The sequence below is a fragment of the Leptinotarsa decemlineata genome, unplaced genomic scaffold (assembly GCF_025532065.1).
Source record: "Leptinotarsa decemlineata unplaced genomic scaffold, Ldec_3_MD MMD2_tig00026314_RagTag_RagTag, whole genome shotgun sequence".
In the NCBI taxonomy this organism is placed as follows: Eukaryota; Metazoa; Arthropoda; class Insecta; order Coleoptera; family Chrysomelidae; genus Leptinotarsa; species Leptinotarsa decemlineata.
This window is the reverse complement of record NW_027412684.1, coordinates 16,395,520-16,412,846: the sequence shown is the minus strand read 5'-3', so window position 1 is coordinate 16,412,846 and position 17,327 is coordinate 16,395,520. Positions and strand designations below refer to the sequence as shown.

Sequence of the window (17,327 nt, the reverse complement as noted above, 5' to 3'; positions counted from 1 at the left end):
TTTCGAGAAAAGTCCTTTTGAGTACAACGGGTAATTAGGAAGAATGGAAAAAAAATCAAAAAAAATAGTGGAAATTATATATTTGGAATGGGTGATTATTATGACATTTATGGATAACCAGTTATCTCACAGGCCAATCACAGAGGGTCAAACTGGATGATTACTCATGGTCATCCCTGAAAGAAACAATCTCAGGTGTACTGCAGGGAAGTATTTTAGGACTCTTGATGTTTTCAGTGTTTATTTTTGATTACTCGACTTTCTTATCACATTGTCAAATACATCTATACGCAGATGATATACCAATATAAACAAAGATTTGCAGAAAACATTCCTATACTCGGAGAATCATGGACTGAAAATCAATCCAAATAAAACTTTGGCCTTATGCATAGGGTCTCTAAGAAAAATAGTAGAAACTCAATGTAACTTAGGCTCACACTCGTTAGACAGTGCTAAAAATCTTGGCGCAATCATAGATAGTTCTTTGTCTTTCCTTGAACATGTGACAAACTTTTTCAAAGTATCATTCTTCCGCTATAGAAATTCAAGTATCAGTTATCAGAAGGAATTATACTCAGGTTAGTTAACAAATCTGGCAGTAAACAAATCTAAAGCAAATTAACTTTAAACGTTCAAGCCAGTCTCGATATACCTACACAGTACGTTTAATGGACGCCTGTCAGAAAACAACTACTCCCCTGGCTAATAACACGAAAGGCGTTGGATTATATCCGACAGGCGTCAGTGCAGGAATCTTCACAGAAAATTTCCTGCATATGCAATTGGCAATACAACTGAAAGAGTCGACCTTCAATTCTGGAACGGGCACACTTGCAGACCGGTTTCGGGCTTATTAGCCACTCATCGAAACTGTGTATTACAATTTTTTGCCGCAATATAACAAACAGAAGTTACAACGTATACAAAATGCTTGCATGCGATTCGTAGGCTGTATACCATATGAACATGTCACACCATTTTTGTTAAAAATGAATGTGAGGCCAATATATGATAAAAACATGTTTTGTTAAAGTTGCTTCAAACTAAAACACCTAGTTATTTATATACTCCATTAAGCAGGCATTCTGACATACATATGGTCAATTTGAGAATTAACTCATTCAACATACCTTGCCACCGTACTTTCAAATTTCAAGGATGCTTTTCTTATATAGCCCCTTCTTATGAAATTTTACCCCTTTTAAATCATAATATTTAATAATAATAATAATCAATTTTAGAGAGACATAAAATCACAGATGCCTACTGCTCAGTGCTAATTTAAAAACATTTCAAATTCAATGTGCAATGAAATTGTTAAATTGGCCAAAATAAAGTAAAGAATATTAAGAGTTATTTTTTCCTCTTCTCTATCATTGTTATGATAGTAAATAAGTATTTTTTTCATAATTATTATCTTACACTTACTGTATAATTTTTGGGAGAGGTGGAAGATAGTCTTTGGCTAATCCTTTTCCTTATAAATGTATTTTTTATGCATAATAAACGATATCATCATTATTATTATTATTATTCATGAAATGATAGGTATCAGACAAAAGAGAAAAGATAAAAATAGGCAAAAATCACAAAAAATTTCAAACCAAGTCACTTCATGACGCTTCGATTGCTAGTATCCAATAAATTTCAGCTATTGAAATTTCTAATTTCATTTCTTCTTTCACAGAATTAGAATAATAGTAGAATCATATTAGACAATGAATGATCGAACAAGTAAAAGTCACCATGAAACATTGTCAATCTCTTCCAAACAAATTTAAAATTCTTGTTGAAGAAAACGTTTTATCTGCACACAATTATAAGATCTCCAAGCCACCTTTCACATTCAATTCTCTTCTATTTTTAGATTTTCAATATTTATTTCGTTTTCACTACTCTTAGCGTCTCGTCAGTTGGAACTTTGGGAGACAAACTGACAAAACGAAAGTCATCAGAAGATTATCATTCCTTTCTATTTACATCCAGATAGTAAGTACAAGAGTGAAGTTCTCCATAGCAGCTTCTGGGAAGCATCTATCATTACTAGAGAGCCGTTTTCAATATGACTTTGTGCTATTCTTGAACTCTGTGTATAAAGCAACAAACATTCAATCGGACTGTTTTCCATCCTCAGTTGCGGTTTCATGTAAACCACTATCAGTCAGTTATATTTCCTCAGACTCATGTAGTTTACCATTTTATTCATGAGAGGAGATACATCGAGGTAGATAATATTATCCGTTTCCTCTCAGCCTAGTCTGTTCTATTTCAGTGAAAATGATACCATAAGTTGTTAATATATTTAGCAGTGATAATGTTGATTTATATTTTACTGTGCTCATGTGGAATAATTTATACAGTAAATGGTCAGGGTAGGTGACATTTTTATTTTTCTTTCAACTTAATAAAACACTAATCAATAAGGTTTATTCTATGATTTTCACTATAAGGGTTTTACAAAAACCGTGACACATGTTTCTCTATACAATAGCTTCTTCAAGCATAATAGTTATGCTTGAAGAAGCTATTGTATAGCGAAACACGTGTCGCGATTTTTGTAAAAACCCTATAGTGAAAATCATACTATAAACTGTATCAATTAGTTTTTTAATATGGATTTTCATCAAGTATCGGCCAGTTCTATTCAATTTTCAACTTTATTGTGAGAAAATGTTTTGCATACCTATTTGAGGTTAGATTGAATATCTTTAGAGGGAATCTTGATATCCAATATTCAAGATGCCGCTTTTTGTGACTTGGTTTCAACTTAGGTTAGGTATACCACTAATATTTCCGTTATTCTTTTTTTCGTTTCAACTATACTCTTGGTGATATAAACGTGATGTGTACTTCAATTTTTCATACGACACATCCTGTATTTCATGACATTTTGAGAATTTTCGTGAATTTCTGAATCAATTGAATCATCATATCAATTTCAGAAATGCCAAGTCTTCATCATTGATTTCATCAAAGCGGCTTTAATAACTCTAGCAAAACTAAGTTACAAAGTGCTTTTTAAAATCCAATCATGAAGCCTGAGTAAACAAAATTATCGACAACCTCAATGGATTTATTATCAATCTTGATTGGGGTGATATGTAATAAATTTACTGTCGATGTTGAATATGCCTGCTTATCTTAATAAATCTTTCATCGTCTTTTGAAATTACCTTTAATTTTTAAATCTCCAAAAACAATTTACACCCAACCAAGCTAGTACCGGTGAATAATTCAACATGTTTGCAGGTGCCTGCCTACGGTAATTCCATGGGGGGGGGGGGCTAGAAGCTAGAAGACTAGAAGACAGGTGTAAAAACCCATAGTTGTGTCTTCATCATCATCATTTTTTGAGTTTGAAAATAAGAAATGTTCGAATTTTCTTTCTATGTAGTCATGGTCATGGGGGAGATAATTCCCCCCCCCATGTGGCAGAGTTTCTTCATGAAATAAATAGGACTTCAGGCACAGCCAAATAAGTTTTCGAATACAACGAAAGTGGCATCTCCTGAAGATGCTGAAGGACAATTATCCAAACTGGTGAATAGGCATGGTCCCTCAGAATGGCCCACTAGATCACCTGATATGACGCCTTCAGATTTCTGTAGGGATTTCTGAAAGCAAAAGTATACGTCACATAATCCCATTCAATTGTGAAACTCATTCAAAAAAACGTATGGGAATAACCCCAGAAATATTCCATTGAATAAAAAGACTTCATTATTGCTTGGAAGTGAACGGTGAATATTTGATTATCAATTTGAAATAACTGGAGTGAATATTGAAGGAATGTTTCATTGAGATTCTTGAAAAGAATATAAAACTGTTATTCATTCCAAAATCACACCATTCTTGGAAAGAGAACTGAAACGAAATATCACGGGACGAGTGGAGCTACACTACTATTTTTGTTATTGAAAATTAAAAAAAAACTTTATTCGACCTTGATATCGTTTAGAAAGAGGATGGAACTTCTCAAGTCAGCATTGTATAATTGATGAATCATTGATGAGGGCTATAAGACAGAGACAACAAGAGATTCGACAACTCTTCAGATTTGATCTAAATTGTGGACGGTCGAGAATATGCCCCTTTCAGCTTCTCATATTCTGATGGCTAGAGCTACGAATCTTTTCTAACAAAACTTGTTACAGGTAATGCCTCACAAAACAACAACCCGCAACCAACACCCCGACCCACTTCCAAGTACGAATCAAAGCCAACGGGGACTGACTGGCCTGGGCTCTACAACGACGGTAGGAACAATCGACGCGTTTTAGGAGACTGGTTACTCTACGGAAATTGGACTCCGAGCTTCAGACCTCCAGCAGACGTCCCAAACGTCGAATATGAAGGATACGACGGCTGGTATAACAACCTTGCTAGACCAGATTCAGGAGCCATAGGTAAGTGACCCAAACCAAATTGAATGGATTCAATAGTATTCAGCTCCATTCCTGAATTGACCAGTGTTTAGAAGATTATCTCTAGCCGGCAGACGTATTGAACTGTTAGTTCAGATATTGACCACTGATGGGGCTAGCTACGCGCCTCTACTATTACTTCACTGATAGGTTCGACCAAGATGCATAGAAACCTTAGTGTTTTTACTTTCCGATTTTGTTTTGTCAACTCTCGATGCGACAAATGAGATTGTATATATGTTGATAAATGTCGCTTGTATTTTGTTCAGATGTTTAATTAATATACCATGATGTAAAAGCTATTTCACTTCATTTCAATTCATTCCCAAATTGGGGATTGGGAGAACCTGAGAGAAACACGACGTCAATCCAATATTTTGGACAACAAAAACCATCAGACAATTTCTAAGGTCAGCTAAGGTCCCCAGGTTAGGTTAGGTCAAAGTGAGTGGGTCTATTCGACTCCCCACCTCAACCCGCAAGGGTTTATTGTGGCTCACACCTATTCACACTCTACTAAATAAACTCAGCTTCTTAACGAAGCCGATTGGTTTTTATGTTGAGTGGTCTTTGAGTTCAGATGGTAAGAGTACGGCTCTGCTCAACTCTGATAACCTGATTCGGTCCCCAGCGGGGCAGGCACAAAGTAGGTGCTCTGCTGTTCCATCATTCTCACAACAGAGGCGACACACACTGTCTTCCGACAGTCTGAGTCTCTGCATGTAATGAATCAAATGACAGTGACCTGTAAGAAGACCTGTTAAACATCGTAGTTCATCGCTACTGTAGTCTAACAACTGTTCTGTCAGAAGGTTCTGCTCTGATGAAGCTGCTTGCAGCACCCTCCTTTGCAAGGGCGTCAGGCAGCCTCATTGCCTTCCAGGCCAGTATGGCCAGGAATCCAGACCAGAGACAATTCTGTTGAATCTTCCTATCAAGGAGAGTCGTTCCTGGCAATTTGATACCAATCTAAACGTTGCTCAGTAGGAGCCAAGTCCTTCCAACGCCTCTTGCATGTCCCAAAATATTTGTGTTGACTTGTGTATGAGGTGTGATTCTTGCAATATCTCCGCACACAATTCAATACCGTAAATTTCGCATAGGTTCTTAGGCAGGTTGATATCTCTGTCCTGGGTCTGCGACTGAAAATACCTGCACCAAAACTTGAAGGTGTTTTCGATCTGTAAACCAACAACTATCTGCTCCTAATATTTCCTTCTCCCGAAGGATATAGTCCTCTCTACTATGGCGAGTGGAAAAATCTTCGGAAGACACCTGATCGCCCTGTGACCAGATAGTGTCGAATTTTTACCGACTAAAAAACCACTTATGAGTCAAGCAGGCTACTCTGGAACCGCTCTTGGGCATTACTTTAGTACTTCATTATTATTCATCTAGTTCTTTTCTTTGTCCGGATGGTCTTGGAGAGTTTATTAACGGCTTTCCAGTTTTCTATACTTTTGAGCATCTTTCCTATCATGTTTTCCGGTATTAATTTTCTTGTCCTCATTTCTACGTTTCGTCTCTGGTCTTCCCAACGTATGCATTCAAATACTGTATGCTCTACCGTATCTATCATTCTGCAATACTTGCACTCTGTTCTATGTCTCTCATCAGTCTTCTTGTCCAGTTGGCCTTTTCATCGTCTTTCTCCCAAGATTGTTGCTATTTTTCAATAATTTCTAACCTTGCTAACCCTTTTGATACGTTGTTTTGTACCATTGTTCTCTCTTCCGCCAACAGATCTATTGGGGGGAGGGGTTCTTGCAATCATCAGCTGAGCTTTAATTGAAGTTGTTTTATATGCACACAATATTTTTATGGCTGCTTTCCGTTGAACACTAAGTAATATATTTCTTCATCCCTTTTTCTCTACGGCTCTTTTCCAAATCGTTGCACCATATATTGCTACCTACTCGAAGACCTCCCACGTTGAACATTATCCTGCTTATGTTGCATATGACTTTTCCCGCTTTTTCTGCTATTTTTCTAACATGAGCTCCCATTTTCATATTTCGATCCATGTGGATTCCCAGGTATTCAATAGATTCTTGGCTACGGATGTTCGTTTCCTCCAATTCAATTGTAATACTTTTCAGTTTTCTGCCTGCTACTAGCAGGACTACTACATCTGATTTCTGGGGGGCAAGCTTGAGTTGTTTCGTTGTCATCTACTTGGCTATATCCTACACAGTTCTATTGGAAGTTCTAACCACCACTACGGCTAGGTCATCTGCGTAGCCTATTAGGTTAACTTCCCAAGGGACCTTCAGATTCAGTACCCTATTGTAGTATATGTTCCACAATGTGGCACTGATTACGGAGCCTTGTGAAACACCACAGGTGATGTTGATTCTTCCCTTGTATTCTATTGTACAAGTGTGCAGGTACATCTCTTCTTTTGATTTCGTTCAACATCCTTTCCTATGGCACGGAGGTGAAAGCGTTTTGTACATCCATATCATGACGCACCTTTTCTTGCCAGTCCTTTCGTTTGCTTGGTCTGCGATGTTTTGTACCTTCGCCAGTGCATCTGTTGTTGACCTACCTTTTCCAAAATCGAACTGATTTTCATTTAGATCTTCTTTATTTTCTATTTCTCTCAAGAGTCTCGCTTTGATCAGATGCTCGAGGAGTTTTCCCATGATGTTCAGGATACACATGGGCCTGTACCATTTACTTTTACCTTTTTCGATAAGAACAAGTCTGGCTATCTTAAATTCTTTGGAAAATTGCCCTTTTGTTAATATTAGGTTAATTATCCTCAGACATTGTTCCAGGTGTGTCAGTAGTCTGTTGTACTACACATTAAATTGATTTGTGCAATTGGCAACATTCACAAGTCTATATGCAGTCCATCTAATCTCTCTCTTCAGAAAAATGTTGAGAGGGGGTAGATCTAGAAGGATATCCATGACCGCTGGCGGTGCGGTACCGATGGCACTACTGAGCCGTTTTCTGTAAAGCTTTCGGCCACCAGACAATTGCTCCATAAGTGATCATTGGTCTAACAATCATCACATGAATCCAATGGATTTTTTTGGGACGTAAACCTAAGTTTTACCACAAATCATTCGACATGTCCATAGAGACAGTCTGGCTTTCTGTAAAACTTTTTCCAAGTGAGCGTTCCAGGTGAGTTTTGTATCAAGGGCAATGCCAAGATATTTCACCTCCGTTCCAAATGGAATAACCTCACCATTGAGAAAAAGGTCCGAGACAGCAATCACAACTACAAATATTAACATGAGATACATATCAGCAGCCAATTTTTCCAGATATGATACCTCAGTTCTCTGGTCTATCTGAAAACATGATTTGAAGCGGTTCAAAATTCGAAGTCCGTACGATTTACCAAATGTATTTTGCGTTCAACCATCAATAACTATTGTCGCTAAACCACTGTGAATATTAGCCCCATAGTAAGCACTTTTTTATAACTCAGACTTATTTTAATAATTTCTAACATTTATTTTATATTATTTCTTATGATGAATTTCAACGTATCACATATGAATTAGTATTTTATTATTTACTGATATGGCGGAACACCCCTTCGGCGATGCTCCTTCGGTGATGTCATTGTTTATTTACTCCTTTTTTATATTTGAGAATTTTGTAGGTATACCTGTTATCTATATTAAGTGAATAAACATTGTAATTATCATTATTATCATCATTATTCAAGTGTTGTTGAGAGATATAACCTTCGTCTTCGCAGTCAACGCACTAATGATGATATCTGCCGCAGTAACAGACGAAACGTTTTGTACTACAAGCCCCATTGACCGCGGTCCAGTTCGGTCAAGTTCGGATATTATTTTCTATGTCTATTCAGCGCTATTCGCATACACCGTTCCAGTCGTACTATCTGCATATATCTAGTATCACACAATTTGATGTAATATAAGTAGGTAAATCACTAATATTTGACTTCGACAAATGAAATGTTATTTTCAGTTTGTAAGCTTATTTTTCAGGAATATATTTATAGTTGATACATAGTCATCATCAATAACTGCTCTCATCAATCATTTTTCAGATCGACCTCTTATAAGAAGGTGGCCAGCCGCCTACCAGGATGGCACATATTTACCGTCAGGATTCGATAGACCCAACCCGCTTGAACTCAGCGATCAGCTTCTGAGTGGTAGTATAGGAAAGTCTTCGAAAGTAGGAAGGAATGCCCTGTTCCTTTTCTTCGGTAAGTGGAGAAGATACCGTCACGAATCCAAGACTTAGAAATTCCGATTCAAATATAGTATTTATTCGTTCTAGGCCAACAAGTAGTTGAAGAAATTCTTGACGCCCAACGTCCAGCTTGTCCTCCGGAGTATTTCAATATTCCAATACCCGAAAATCATAAGTATCATCTGGGAAATCCGAATCATACTTTCATGCCTCTTCTACGAACTAGATATGACATGAAGACGGGGTACAGTCCCAACAATCCCCGTCAACAGGTATTCAATCATTTCATATTTCACATAAAAAAACATTTTTGTCAATAAATAATGATGAATCAAATCAATCAATCAATGAATGGTCTTTAGTTTTCATGGAGGACTTAGGCAAAATGTTCTCATTATTTTTTTCCAGACTTTTCGAGTTTTTCTACATTCATCACTGTTTTTTCCAAGGCAGAAGAGATATGGCCGTATCGTTATTTTGTATATCCTTTTGTCTATGTATTTTGTCTTCTTTCATTTATTTGCTTCAGTTTCTAATTCGTTAATTGCTTTGGTTACACTGGTTTATGTTATTTTCTCTAGCATTATTATATTGTTCATATTGAAAGGTAAGACCTCGTTAGTCCTTAGCTCGCACAACTTTCGACTTCTGAGGGTTGTCGTTCACAGGGGTGCGACAGTTGTTTACTGGAAAAACATATTTTGAACATATTTTTTTATATTGTTTTGTTTCGTTTGAAAATATTTTTACAGCAGAGTTTCAGGCTCAAAATAAGCTTCTTTGTTTTTGATATCGCATTAGACCAGTGGTCGCCAACCTGTCGATCGCGAGCTACTGGTAGCTCGCGGAGGCAATTCTGGTAGCTGTCACAACGATTTTTTTAATTTAAAAAATACAAACTGCAAAAATCAGAGAAGCTTCCGAAAATTACACAAAAAATCTAATTGTCATAATATTAAACATAAACAGCGGCAACGTTGCGGTGAGCGATCTGCCGCCGACGCCATCAAGCTAGAATCGGCTAGAACCGACCAGCCGGACCAGCGCGTTAGTGTTCGAGAACGATCTGGATTGCTTTGAACGGGATAAATACGCACGGCGCGGGGACATTGCGCTTAGTTTAAAACTGAACTCGTAACCAACGTCCATCGGTTGGGTTAGTAGAGAACAACAAAAATAATATTATGGCAAGCAGTTGTAAGAAGGTATTGACATACCACTTTCATTCGGAATGGAAAGAACAATACTTTTTTACAGAAGTTAAAGATAAAAATGTGTGTTTGTTATGTAATACTTCGGTCTCCGTTGCTAAAAAAGGAAATATTGAGAGACGTCATAAAACTGTACATTCTAATTTTGAAAAATCATTCCCACTACATTCTGCCGCCAGAAAGGAGAAACTGAAACAGTTAAAAAAGCAGTTAATTGGACAACAATCAATACTTTTTGAGAACAGTCGACAAAAATAAGGTTGCAACTGAAGCATCGTACCGTGTGTCCCAGATAATTGCACAAAAAAAGAAACCTTATGAAGACGGGGAAATGATAAAACAGGCGTTTTTGGAAGCTGCTGATGTGTTCGTCAGGATGGTTTTTAGTGATTTTACGATTGAAGAAGATCTTTTCAAGTTCATTCCACTGAAACGACACACTACTGGACATGAGTTGTTCTCTCATTTAAAAAATATTATTTCTTACGAGAAAATTCCAATATCGAAAATGGTAGGCTTGACAACCGATGGCGCTCCAGCTATGGTGGGTTGTGATAAGGGTCTGGTGGCGTTATGTCGTAAAGATGAAACTTTTCCGCAATTTCTCTGTTACCACTGCATTATCCATCAGCAAGCATTATGTGGAAATTTCCTGAAACTAAACAACGTTATGAAACTGGTGGTAAAAATTGTGAACAAGATTAGAGCTCAAGCGTTACAAAGAAGATTATTCAGAACCTTGGTCGATGGAGTTGACTGTCAATACGGGGACCTACTCCTTTCTGAAGTCCGATGGTTAAGTAGAGGACGGGTGCTGAAACTTTTTAATGATGTCCTATCTGGCATAGTTCAATTTTTCAAACAACGCGATGAACCGACTCTGGAACTAGAAAATTCAATCTGGCTTAGAGATTTTGGTTTTCTCGTGAACTAGCGGAAATGATTTCTGATATAAAAGCATTTATCAAAAAGCTGGAGTTTTGGGAACAAAACCTAATTAACAGCGATGCCAAGCATTTTTCTATTCTTTCAGAAAAATATCTCAAAATCCATTAGAACCCTATGACAACAAATATCATGTAGAAATAATTTCTATCCTGAAGAATAACTTTAAAAATCGTTTTAAGGATTTCAATGAAATGGTTTCAGTAGCGCAGTTTGTTGTTTCACCCTTTATGGAAATTGATATCCAACAGTTTGCAACTTGTGTTATGCAGAACTTTGGCGAAGACATCGCTGCAACAGAAATGGAAGTCATTGAGTTTCAAAATGATTTAGCCTTAAAATCGTTAGTCTCAAGTACTTAATGTATCTGGCCTATTGTAAGTAAAGACAAATATTCAGTTCTATGCCGTGTTGCCTTGAAAGTGAAAGCATTATTCAGTTCAAGCTATTCGTGTGAATCTTTTTTTTCCAATATGAAGTTTATTAAGAACAAATATCGCAATCGACTGCATCGAATGGCTGCATCAAATTATACTGCAAACATTAAAAAAATTATCGATGAGTCTGTCAGCCTTCTCATTGAACGTGCTTTTTTATTTTTCAATGTTTATGTTCATGATAGTGCGTTACTTTTTTGTTGTTATTATTAACTATTTTTAAATCATACGTGACATGCCGTTGTGGCTGGATAAAAGTTTGTGTTTATTTTTCAAACACCTTCGTTTGATAGGTAGGAATGTAGTTATGAACAAGTACGTACTAGTAATATTAGTTATTTTGTTAGTAGTTTATTATTAGTACCTGTGTATTATGTATTACCCGTTAAATAGTAGAATAAATACATATAATAATAAATTAACTGTGGATTATTTCATTTACGTTGCGTTACGTGGCTTCCGTGTGGGTAGCTTGCTGTTTATTCCAAAATTAACAAAGTAGCTCAACACATTGAAGATGTTGGCGACCACTGCATTAGACAAAGGGTTTTACACCCAAGCAAAACGTTGGCAATATTGTGGAATATATTCAAGAATATTCAGAATTAAGTATCAATTATCGACTGAGGATTCGCGAGAGAATTATATTGTTTATGATCAGTTATATTGCAATCGTTAACGTCCATATCCGAGACGTTTTTGCACTCCATTACAGTAAGTTGTTATATTTCAGTTTGAATTGGCTTGGGATGTAGGGGCTGAGCAAACCGGCCATTGGATGGCCGTCATTCCCGGATACGGGAATGACGTGGAATGGCATGACGTGTGAATGGCATGACTTAATCCTAAGGTGTGTGTATCCGTGCCGAGAGGATGAATGACACTGAGCCTATCAGCTGTCTCTACGGAACCTTCGAGATACCGGGCGCCCTCTCGTCGTAGCATCGCCTTGTCACGATAATGAGGAGCTCTGCCGTGATTGGCCTTCTTTCCCTAGCTACTCGTGGGAGTTTTATGGACAAAGTAAACTTAAAAATTATTTCTGACGCTGAGTCTACAGAGGAGATGGATGTCGAGCTTACTACTCCAACTGACCTCCCTGTAAATTAAGATCAGGAGCAAGATCTTTTCAACTCTCCAACTCCTGGTGTTGCAGCCCGCTCCTCAAGAGCGGGGTACCTTATGAAATCGCCTTGCACCAAATTCTTGAGTGGAGGAACGAACATCCATGGGCAGGTTAGCAAACGTTTGCGCTCAAGTGATTATTCACCAAAACCAGAGGCGAAAAAGTTCTGCACGTTTGAATCTGAGACATCGTCAGGTGTAGCTGACGTGCAAAAATCCTCATATGTGGGAAGGTTGTCGCAGGTATCAAGGTGACTATCCGACTACCTCATTAACAATGGAATAGCAGAGTATATACTTTGTGCCTGCCCCGCTGGGGGAAGAATCAGGTTTTTAGAGTTAGGCAGAGCCGCACTTTTACCATCTGACCTAAAAGACCACTCTCCGTACCACTCACTTTGGACCTAATCTAACCTCACAACCTATATTTCAGTTACAATCATGAAAATGTTTATTTCTGAAATCATATTCCAGCTCAATGAGATAACCCCTTACTTGGATGGAGGATTATTTTATGGAATCACGAAGCAATGGTCTGATCAACTGAGAACATATTCGAATGGGACAATCGATGAACGGGGTCGTCTAGCATCTTCCCACGATGGACTTTTTCCAGAATATAACACCGCCAGGTTGCCGATGGCTAATCCGCCGCCTCCGATTTATCATGAGAGATTCGTACGAGCCCACGAGACAGCGAAAGTTGACAGGTTTTTCAGTAAGGATTCAATTTTCGATACTCACTAAAATTTGATCTCATTATTTGAAATTGACTACAAGATTGGTTTTTGTTGAAAAGATAGGAAATTAAACTTAAACAAATCGAATGAATAGTTTTTCATGAAAAGAATTCAAAAGTGGTTTTTGGGAATATGCTGATATTTCAATTTTTTGCCAATCAGAAACGAAATAAACTCGTATTTACTCGCCTTCGTTTGGAGGAAAATTACTTTTTATTACTATTCATCATTATTTTGTCGGAAACATTTGTGGAAATAAAAAACACCTACTGTTCTCGAAAACCAAAATAATTTTATAATTTCACAGCGTCTATTGTAATATTATATTACGTACCAAGTAGGATAAGAAGCCCATCACCCACGAGCGAAAAATTGTAAGCACGAGGCGTTAACCGAGTGCGAATAATTCGCGAGTGTACATAATTGTAATTGAAAGGAATGGTACAATAAATTTGTTTGAGATTATGGTTTTGGATAGTAAACACATTCAGTCAGTCAAAACTCAAATGAATGATTAAAAAATTTTTGACAATATTTTCAACAAATTATTTTATTAGGATTCATTTTTGTTACAACTATGTACATTTGCAGTTACATTATTTCAATTATTTAATGATATTACGCCTTCGATGTGGGAGGAAGACGGTCTTATTCCGTTTTGTTGAGAATTTGAAACAGTGGGACCACAAATGTTTCCATACTATAATAATAATAATAATATTTATTCACATAACATTACATTACAAAAGAAAAGGTGCAATAAAAGAAGACATACAATGGTAAATAAATACATACTACCCAACAAGGCAAGCCTTGGTAGTGGGAGTAAAACTTTACAAATGTAATAGCTATACATTCAATTAGCCTAATAGGGGATCTGGTCAAGTAGACAAAATACCAAAATACCAAAAGGCGGACCAGTGAAATTGTCTACATAGATCCAGAATCTCGAAATCACATCAGGCAAATTAGAAGAAAATATGAAATTGAAATATGAATTATAACGTGTTCAAAATATAAAAATATTGTTGTAAAAATAAAATTCAAAATAGTGTTGTGAATATAAAATTTTAAAATTCCAAAAATAGTGCTGTAAATATAAAATTAAGGATAATGTTGTATATATAAAATATCATATAAAGAGTATCGGAAGAGCAATAAATAGTGCTGTTGATATAAAATTCCAATATGAAGTCTAAAGTATATAAAATATAGAAAAAATAGTGTTTTATACATAAAATGTAAAAATGGTGTTGCAAATATAAAATTAAAAGTAATGTAACTATAAAATACCATGAAAGAAGTTTTGAATGAAGAAAGAATAATGTTGTATTCACATATTAAATATACCAAGGAAACAGTACCGAAAGAACACTTATAATGAAAGAATACTTATATTATAGAGCAATAATTTCTATGTGAATTTATTTATTTTTTTTTCAATTTGATTTTTTTTTAAACAAATTGTAATATATGTTTTTCATATCAATATATTGATGGATGGACGCTTATCCATTCCTTAATTTTTGCTCATTATGAGCTATTTATGAGTACATTTTACCACTATCCTCCGATAAATAATACCAATATATAATTATATCATTTACATAAAAAAACTTACAGCAGTGGGATTTGAATTTGGGTTATAGGAAAAGTATATGCATTATATACACGCGTCGCCGCTGAGCTACTGTGGTGAATATCAATGTCTTTTTTTTTAATTCCTAATGGAAGTGGCCGCCATTAATTTAGAATACACGTTTATTCTAAATACGCCATTAGCTACCTGCTGTCAAACATGTGTTGATTAGTTAAAAATGGAGGTAGTAGAAAAATAATATTTACTGTAGGATTGAAAATTTCCATTCACCTTTCTGGAGAGTGTTTGCACGAAAAAACTTTTTTGTAGCGAATTCAATTCTCTACAAAACTCATCTCTTCTGAAATTTTTTTTGATACCAAAAAATCAAGTTGAAACCAAAAAACAATTTTTCCATGTTATTCATATGTGAAATCGAATTTTCGAATAATCGAAGCCTCAAATTTACTTTCTGCAACATATATTTTTTCCTTTGAATTTTCAGATTTTCCAAAGAACCAAGAAAAAAAACATCGCCTGAAAATGAAACACCCTAATACACACATATTCATTTTCTACGAATATTTGAATTTATCATGGGTTTTCATTGATGAATCAAAATTTTTAAATATATTTTTCATTTTAATTTATCATTTTCATTATTTTTTTCATCCAATACATCAGTAATTACAGTGGTTGATTGTTGAACCGAGACAATAAACTTGTGGTATGAGAAATAAGATACATATATTTTTAAATGAAAATTAGAAAGATTTCTAGATATTCATCTTGTAATAATCGGCCAAGATATGTACATTTTTGAACGCGAAATTAACATTGAAATCTCCTGCTGAAATTAGTGGCATCCTATGATAGTTTCCTCCTAATTTTTCAGAGCTACTCTCTTGCTTCTACAGTAACATACGAAAAGTAACACTTTCTCGTTCCATCTTCACTAAGTCATACCTCCTTCTCAACTCCCGTTCGCCTCGCCTATCACACTTTTCGTAACGCTATCGTCACGCATTCACCAGCTCACTCCCTAAGTCAAAGGCGCGTGAAGAAGTTTCACTGCCAGAAGCTAAATTTCACTTTTTTTAATTGTGAACCTCAAATTGAAACCTGCAATTTACGCTCATCGAATTTGAACACAACCAAACTTCACAATCAAATCGACTGAAAATTTTTCACGATCCTACAGAGGAAAAACCTACATTTTGTTGAAATCATAACCCAAAGCATTCATGATCAGACAACGGTGCTTCGATACGTCAAGATTACCTACATCAGTGGTGTTGAGCTGAACCACGAATGTATTCCTGGACTTAAATGTCTTCAACAGATGAGTCTGAGCACGACCTTTGATCTTATGAAGATGACATCTATGAGTTTTTTGTGTAACTGTTTACTTGTTTATTTTGTGGAAATTCATGACAACTTCAATGAAATGAACGAAAACACTTTTGTTTTGTCTAATTTCCATCTTTTACGACAGTTCTGGGTTTTATCTCATTGTCAAGTACGAAAACTATCTCATACATTTGAAATCTAAAAACGTGATTATTGAAAGTAACATCAATGGGATTTACAGAAGACTTGATCTACTTGATGCTTGAGAGATGCTTTTAAAAACTTTCTTTATTTTCCAGAACTAGGCAACCCCCGTGGCAACGAAAACGCTTTTCTGCTAACCTTCGGTGTGATGTGGTTTCGCTGGCACAACTATCTTGCTGAAAGAATCCACTCCCACCATCCAAACTGGAGTTCGGAGAAGATATATAACGAGGCCAGAAAATGGGTGATAGCAACCCAACAGCAAATCGTCCTCTACGAATGGCTGCCAGTTCTGGTTGGCAATCTCCCGCGTTACGAAGGCTACGACGTGAGCATAGACCCCCAAATAGACCAATTCTTCCAGTCAGCAGCTTTCCGTTTCGGTCACACTCTTGTAGTTCCTGGTGTCTACCTGAGAAACTACATTCGGGAAAACTGCACTACAAAATTCAGGTCGTGGAAACCTAACGCTGTGCGCACTTGCAACATCTTCTGGAGACCTCAGGAACCGATGCTGAATAAGACTGATGACAACAGCACGTTTATTGATATTGACAGACTTCTCATGGGCATGTCGGTGCAGCTGACAGAGCGGGAGGATCATGTCATTGTTGAAGACTTGAGGGGAAACGTTTTTGGACCACTGGAGTTTCCTAGAAGGGATCTCATGGCAGTCAACATACAGAGGGGACGGGATCATGGCCTACCAGATTTTAATTCGGCACGAAAAGCTTTTGGACTAACACCTTACGCAGATTTCAACGATTTTAGGTATATTTCGGAAGAAGTAAGTATTGAGAGTTCAGATTTGGATGGGTTCATTTCGATAATTTTTTTTGGAAAGGTTTTTTTTGTTGTGTTACTAGGGACAATAATTTTCTCCTAATAAAGAAATTATACAGAAGTCACAACTTCAACATATTTTATTATTTATTGGCGCCAAGATATCATTCAATTACACAACACAACAAAAAAATATTTTTTGAATGTTTCCTACACTAAATTAGTCGATTTCTACTAATTTTGGGGTGATAAAAACGAAAATAACAATGAAAAATTTTTATTAGCTCTGGTTTTTGAGATACACAGTACTTAATCTTAAAGAGTAGTTATACTAT

At 36.3% G+C, this 17,327-nt stretch overlaps 1 protein-coding gene across 1 annotated transcript in view; it reads left to right on the top strand.

Annotated features, from left to right (window-relative positions):
• Nucleotides 1-2,212: 2,212 nt before the first annotated feature.
• LOC111510352 (dual oxidase 1) overlaps nt 2,213-17,327 on the top strand; it is a 49,822-nt gene continuing 34,707 nt past the window's right edge. The window contains exons 1-6 of the mRNA XM_074181745.1: nt 2,213-2,375; nt 4,158-4,409; nt 8,470-8,631; nt 8,706-8,890; nt 12,811-13,054; nt 16,305-16,996. Coding sequence (XP_074037846.1) covers nt 2,318-2,375; nt 4,158-4,409; nt 8,470-8,631; nt 8,706-8,890; nt 12,811-13,054; nt 16,305-16,996 — 1,593 coding nt within the window. The 5' untranslated portion in view covers nt 2,213-2,317. The remainder of the gene's footprint in view (nt 2,376-4,157; nt 4,410-8,469; nt 8,632-8,705; nt 8,891-12,810; nt 13,055-16,304; nt 16,997-17,327) is intronic.